Source organism: Crassostrea angulata, chromosome 8, assembly GCF_025612915.1.
Source record: "Crassostrea angulata isolate pt1a10 chromosome 8, ASM2561291v2, whole genome shotgun sequence".
Classification (NCBI taxonomy): domain Eukaryota; kingdom Metazoa; phylum Mollusca; class Bivalvia; order Ostreida; family Ostreidae; genus Magallana; species Magallana angulata.
This window is the reverse complement of record NC_069118.1, coordinates 57,220,713-57,227,842: the sequence shown is the minus strand read 5'-3', so window position 1 is coordinate 57,227,842 and position 7,130 is coordinate 57,220,713. Positions and strand designations below refer to the sequence as shown.

At 32.3% G+C, this 7,130-nt stretch overlaps 1 protein-coding gene and 1 long non-coding RNA gene across 2 annotated transcripts; both read right to left on the bottom strand.

Annotated features, from left to right (window-relative positions):
- Positions 1-262: 262 nt before the first annotated feature.
- Positions 263-3,983, bottom strand: LOC128161130 (uncharacterized). Its single transcript, XM_052824364.1, has 7 exons — positions 3,933-3,983; positions 3,499-3,540; positions 3,030-3,101; positions 2,416-2,469; positions 1,855-1,887; positions 1,564-1,593; positions 263-385 (listed from the first exon to the last, which is right to left on the bottom strand). Exons 1-7 carry the CDS (start codon positions 3,945-3,947, stop codon positions 263-265), a joined length of 369 nt encoding a protein of 122 aa, XP_052680324.1. The 5' UTR covers positions 3,948-3,983.
- Positions 3,984-4,357: 374 nt separating this feature from the next.
- Positions 4,358-5,273, bottom strand: LOC128158551 (uncharacterized). Its single transcript, XR_008240012.1, has 3 exons — positions 5,229-5,273; positions 5,079-5,135; positions 4,358-4,412 (listed from the first exon to the last, which is right to left on the bottom strand). It is a non-coding gene; the product is annotated as an uncharacterized LOC128158551 (long non-coding RNA).
- Positions 5,274-7,130: the final 1,857 nt, after the last annotated feature.

The window sequence follows — 7,130 nt, the reverse complement described above, 5'->3', positions numbered from 1 at the left end:
CTCAGATAAAAGTTAAAGATCAAAGCTCTTTTTATGAATTTGGTTTACAAAGCTACTTATTTAGTTTCATGGTAACTAATGTTAACATTTCATTAATTCATTTAATGTTAATAATCAAGATAATATCATTTTTACTGTATCACAGGGATCCTTTGCTTAAACTTCAACACATATTAGTTCTAGCACTAAAAAGACAGTCTGGGATCATTTACTAGATCTTGACCTTAGTGTATGTACAATGTAATGCAATCACTCTGCTTTTTCATACCAGCATTGTGTCATCAGTGTCAAACGGCCTGCTTAAAGCCATTCCACCATGAACTTCATAAACTATTGTAATACGTTTCCCTTCCTTTGGAAATCGTATTTCATATTCATCAGCCATCTAAAGAAAAATATATGTCAAGTTAAATCATGCAAGTAAGAAAATAAATGTGTCAATAATAATAAATATGTAAAAATAAGAATATGATACATGTCCACTTTTTTTTTATGTACATGTACTAAACTCTGTCCCGAGTTTTTGCCTCCACCACTTTTTGCTTGATATTTCAATAATAATCATAAATACTTTTCTACTCCAACTACGTTCATCCACTAATTTGAAAAATGTCCAGAGTACATGTATCTGTTAGGAAACGCCCCCTCTACCGCTCCAGGTTTCAATAAACATCCCGAAATAGAAAGTCTATGGGGGTTTTTTTTGCATCAGTAATGAAATATTTTTTGCATCAGTATTGAAATAGCCCTGATGATAACATTAAAAAATTGTGCGAGGTATTCTGAGTGAGTTCCAATGGTGAAAAGATATTCAAACATTTCCCGTTATAACTCTGCATAAGAAATTTTTTTTTGTTCGTGTGAACTTACATGTTTATGAAAGAAAAATGATAATCCGTCGATGAAGATACCTTGGATATTTTCTCTTTTATTGATTTCAACAGTAATTCTTTCACAGGTATGTGTACTTTTATTAAAAATTATCAAAAAGTGATGGAAGCAATAAGTTGGGACAGACTACTGTATATATAGTATACAGTTTATGTATGTCCCATGTTATGTCAAAATCATTATTTGTTCCTGTTAAATATGAATTTTATAAAGTTTTTATTACAAGCCATAGTAGCTTCCAAAGCAAGTACTCTACTAAAACAAGAGGCCCACAGGCTTTAAGGGTTTCCTGAGTACCAAAGCCAATAAACGGAGCAGTCAGGGAATACTTGAATAAATGTACACACCCTAGCCACCGCAGCAACAAAATCTCAAATTTTGTTTTAAAGCATATTAAACCCTTTCCCAGCACCTATTTTTTCAAACAGTTCTTTTGAAATATATCCAAAAGTAGATATAAGATTTGAATCAATTAGGTCATAAAATCAATCATACTCCTTCTTTAAAGTTTAGAAATATATATATATTTATATTTTAGGTAGACATCTTTAAACCCCCCATCCCCCCCCCCCCCCCCACATAAGCATTCAGTTTCCATCCCATGCCACCTGGTTGACTCAGGAGATAAGCAAATCAATTAATGACTAATAGAAAAATGAACATTTTACTAACTGTCTTCCTCTTGATCTTCTTGTCCATTAACTGTAAATAAAAGTAAAAGGAAGTTAGATGAGTTTGCCGACTTTGGATTAAGAAAAGTGAAATACATGTAAACATATAATAAAAAATCCTCTGAACACAGCCATTTGAAGGCAAAGGGTATTTCTGTTAAGTACCTTTATCTAGTATATTTTAATGTACAATGTCAATAAATGCCTATATAAATTAAATATGCTTATAAGGTAGATATTTCCCCTAATTTTTTTGTAAATAATGACTTGTTCTTTGTTTACATTTACTTACATCAAAAAACTTTTCAACTTCTCTGTCCATGAGCTGTGAAAAGTGAAATAAAATATAACTGTAACTGCTTACATCAGGAAAAAATGTATTCCTTTATAAAATAGACATTTACTTACACATATTTACATTCATCAAGAATGATCCCTTTCTTATATCTCTAATGGAAATTAATTGTAATTCATAGCTCTGTAGAAACTGACAGGACTGAAATCTACAAGCCCTGTTTATCGATTGGTCTAAACCTACAGCAACCTAATAAATATCATGGACTGTACGAAATAAGCATGATGTCAGACTCGCAAATTCGCAAAGGAGAATTTGGCTGTTTCTTTTAGCTATCGTTCTGATGTACATTGGCAATAATTTTAGCTTATTTTACTTACTTTTAATAATCCATTTATCAAGAAGATGTAAATATAAACAATAAAATGTTCTCTTTGATGATTCATGTGGGTTATGAAGGTAGCAATCATTGCAGATCTGCAAAGTTGCCACGGTGACCTTTATATATCCAAATGAATCACCAAAGAAAGCATTTTATGTCTAAATCTATACAAATACCTCATCCTCTTTTATACATGGAGATTCTTCTTTCGAGGAACACAAATCTGGCAGCTAAAAATAATGACACAACACACAAATTAAGTTGTAAGATCATTACAGGAACCAAAAAAAAGTTATCAGACTTAGTTGGAGTAGTACTTAGTACTGAGGTGTGTTCAGCAGAGAGCCCGCTCGCAAGCTCTCGCTAAATTTTGTGTTGCTGATATAGGGAAATTTGGAGCTCACCCTGTTGAACACACCTCGTGTGTATCTAGGTGGATTGCATGAAGATCAAGTCTCACTTACAATGTACATTATTGTTTCCAACAGTCTTAAAATGTTACAACTTCTACAAAATGGGTCGGTCAACCACTAACGTAGTTTACAACTTTGCAACTTTAATATACACAAATTTTTGCATGATAATCCTGAATGCCTCTACTAGATGGTAACGGATGCACATTTTTATACAGTGGCCTCAAACTTGCACAAATGACCAATTTGAAAGCTCAGTCAGACATATTTACAAATCACAAGCAATCTTTATGTCAAATTTTAGTTTCTAGTAATTTCCATTAGAAGATAAGGTCTACATGTTTAAATTAATACCAGTGTATTCTAACAAGACTTACATCATCACTCTGCATAGTGGAACTCTTGATTTTTCTCCCCAATGGCATGTTCTCTCCACTACATTTAGAGGACTACAGAAAGAAAACATATTAAAAATATACATAATACTTCTCACCAAAATCTGTATGAATACAATGAATCATTACCCTAGTCTCTGAGTTATCTACATACTGTAATAAAACACACTTACTGATAATGAAACTTGGGGCAATTCCACATCCGACTCCACAAACTTTGAAAAACAAAAGTGTTACTCTATTAAAAAATGCTATATTTTAAAAGAATACATCAGTGAAAATTATGAAATGAAAGATTATATAACAGTTTAAGTTCATTGTTTTATCACAATCAATAACTTAAGAGAATTCCAATTTTACTCATTTTTCATTCTGTATAAAATATCCCTGACAGTTATGGTAAACTTAAAGAAATTGAGATTAAAAAGTCAGAAACACAAAATAAACTTACTGGTAATGGAACTTTAGGCAATTCCACATCCGACTCCACAATCTTTACAATAACAAATCCAAAATATTCTAGAAAACACTTCTTTTTGAAGGAATACACCAGTGAGAATTATAAAATGAAGGATGAATTACAGTATAAGTTCATTGTCTAATCATTATGAATAATCTAAAAAATAAGAGTGTTAAAATAATAAATATTATTTGCAACTGTTCAACAAAATAAGAAATTCCCAACAATAGTATGATTGGAAGAAATTGCAACAAGATAAAAATCATTTGTTTTTACATGTACCCTACATGAAGACAGCAACTTTAGCTATACCAAGAGTATGCATATATTCTTTTATTAGAATCTCAAAACAATTATGCACATGGGAAATACACTCATTAAGGCATTGGTAAATTACTTTCAGTGTATACAAACAAAAGACTCACATCATCACTCTGCATAGTGGATATCTTTGGTAAACTCTTTCCACCACATTTAGAGGACTACAGAAAGAAAACAAATCAAAATATTCATAATAATTCTCTTCAACATCTGTATGGAGACAATGAATCTTTACTCTGGTCTCCCCTTTCGCTTCCTACAATAATAATACCAAGATATCTGTGAGCCAATGCTCACTAGTGATACCCCCGCTCTGATGTGAATATGCAAAATAAGCAAAGTCGATATTTAACAGAAAGCTGGCATCCGATTGGTACAGAAATATATCCCACAATATGGCATGCCTAAACAAATACCGAGAGTATGCATGCATTCTTTTATTAGAATCTCGAAACAATTATGAACATGGGAAATACACTCATTAAGGCATTGGTAAATCACTTTCAGTGTATACAAACAAAAGACTCATCATCACTCTGCATAGTGGATATCTTTGGTAAACTCTTTCCACCACATTTAGAGGACTACAGAAAGAAAACATATCAAAAATATTCATAATAATTCTCTTCAACATCTGTATGGAGACAATGAATCTTTCCACTGGTCTCTCCTTTCCCTTCGTACAATAATATAAAAAATGAAATTCATTCCTTTGCAAAAGGGCGTGGTCCTTAATTTTTTCACAACTCTGAATCATCTTAGGCTAAGGATGCTTTGTGCCTAGTTTGGTTTAAATTAGCCCAGTGGTTCTTGAGAAGATGTTAAAAATGTGAAAAGTTTACAGACAGACGGACATACGAACAGACAGACAGACGACAGACAAAATGTGATCAGAATAGCTCACTTGAGCTTTCAGCTCAGAAGAGCTAAAAATGAAATTCATTCCTAGATCCAAGTATACAATGAAAAGTCAGAAACACAAAATATACTTTCTGGTTTCTGCAATCTAATTTTTGGCATTTCTTCGTCGGATTCCATAACCTTCAAAAAATAATTAAATTTTAAGAAATAACTACAGGATATAAAATCATTTGTTTTTACATGTACCCTACATGAAGACAGCAACTTTAGCCATACCGAGAGTTTGCATGTATTCTTTTATTAGAATCTCAAAACAATTATGAACTTGGGAAATACACTCATTAAGGCATTGGTATATTACTTTCAGTGTATCCAAAAAAAAGACTAACATCATCACTCTGCATAGTGGATATTTTTGGTAAACTCTTTCCACCACATTTAGAGGACTACAGAAAGAAAACATATCAAAAATATTCATAATAATTCTCTTCAACATCTGTATGGAGAATTACTTTCATTGTATCCAAAAAAGGACCCACATCATCACTCTGCATAGTGGACATCTTTGGTAAACTCTTTCCACCATATCAAAAATATTCAAAATAATTCTCTTCAACATCAATATGGAGAATTACTTTCAGTGTATCCAAAAAAAAAAGACTCACATCATCACTCTGCATAGTGGACATCTTTGGTAAACTCTTTCCACCACATTTAGAGGACTACAGAAAGAAAACATATCAAAAATATTCATAACTAGACTCTTGTTGCAAAAGCAACAAAAAGGTCTTCCGTTTTGATATACATGAATCAATTTAACCGTAGACATTGCTTCTCTTACATAGAGAAAATAGTTAATATGATAAGTATTGTAAATGATATATCCAGACGTTACTTCCATGTAAAACAACGAGACTGAAAAAGAAATCAATTTTTGAAGTACTCTCTGTGACGACCGGAAGTAATGCCGAACCAAACAAAACAGGTTACAAAGTTTGATTGTTAATAATATGATTTATTTGAATCCTTCCGGTGAAAACTGGAAGTGGCAGTTGACAAAATAAAACCCACTAAACATATCATCAATCAAATGTCTATCATTCATGAAAGCTTTGAGTCTCATTCACTTACAGTGACAAAAATCTTGCGGGCATCAAATTTGTAAAAAGAAAGGCTACATAGAGATATTTGAGATATCTCACCGGAAGGAACAGTTATTTGAAAATTTAACATTATAAAGATGACACATCTAAGATTGTATACAGATATATTCATTCCATGTAAAAGAAATAAATAAAGAAAAAAACATATTATTTGTAGTGCTTCCGGTGACAACCGGAAGTTACGCCGAACAAAATAAAATAGTTTTAAAAAATGTACATATAAAGGTCTATCATCCCACAAAGTTTGATTGTTCAAGTCGACATCGTTTATGAGATCACGTCGAAATAAGGTTTTTTGTCTCGGGACAGGAAACGGACAAACGGAAGTGTTCAATGTAAATTGTATTAAATATTTCTTGTATACTTGTCTTTTGTACATTATTGTTCATCGAGCTCACTACAAATATCAAAGAAAAACAGTTAAACTGATAAAAAGTTCGATTTGTTTGAACTCCTCTTGTGTGGACCGGAAGTGACGGAAGACAAAATAAAACCGGTTAAACATATATATCTTCAATAAAATGTCTATCATCCATGAACGTTTTGCGCTTTGATCACTTATAGTTTCTGAGAACTCGTTTGTACAAAATGTGTTTCAAAAAAGCTACCTGACATATTTGAGATATCTCACCGGAAGTAGAATTTTTTGTTGATAAAACATTGCATTGATAACGTATGTATAGATTTATACGTATATATCTATTCTATGGCAAAAGAATTTAATGCGTAGAAATAGTTATTTTTGAAGAGCTTCCGGTCACGACCGGAAGTTACGCCGAACAAAACAGAATAGTGTAAACACATGTACATACATAGGTCTATCATCCCACAAAATTTTATTGTTCAAGTTGTCACCGTTTTTGAGAACTCATCGAAATAAGGTTTTTGTCTCGGGACAGGAAACGGACAAACGGAAGTGCTTAATGTAAATTTTATTAGTTATTTTTTGCATACCTGCCCTTTGCATTTTATTGTTCATCGAGCACACTACAGATATCAAAGACAAAAAGTTAAACTGATAAACAGCTCGAATTGTTTGAACTCTTTCTGTGTGGACCGGAACTGACGGAAGACAAAATGAAACCGGTTAAACACATCCTCAATCAAATGTCTATCATCCATAAAAGTCTTGTGCTTTGATCTCTTATAGTCACTGATATCTCGTTTGTACAAAATGTGTTTCAAAAAAGCTACCTGAGATATTTGAGATATCTCACCGGAAGTAGAATTTTGTTGTTGATATAACATTGCACAGATTACTTTTGTGTAGATTTATGC

What these genes read in the sequence shown, in the direction of transcription:
- LOC128161130 (XM_052824364.1), bottom strand. An exon ending in CATGTATAAAAGAGGATGAG is followed by an intron (nt 1,888 to 2,415) that starts GTATTTGTATAG and finishes CACTTTTCACAG; the next exon opens with CTCATGGACAGAGAAGTTGA. An exon ending in AAGTTGAAAAGTTTTTTGAT is followed by an intron (nt 1,594 to 1,854) that starts GTAAGTAAATGT and finishes TTTTATTTACAG; the next exon opens with TTAATGGACAAGAAGATCAA.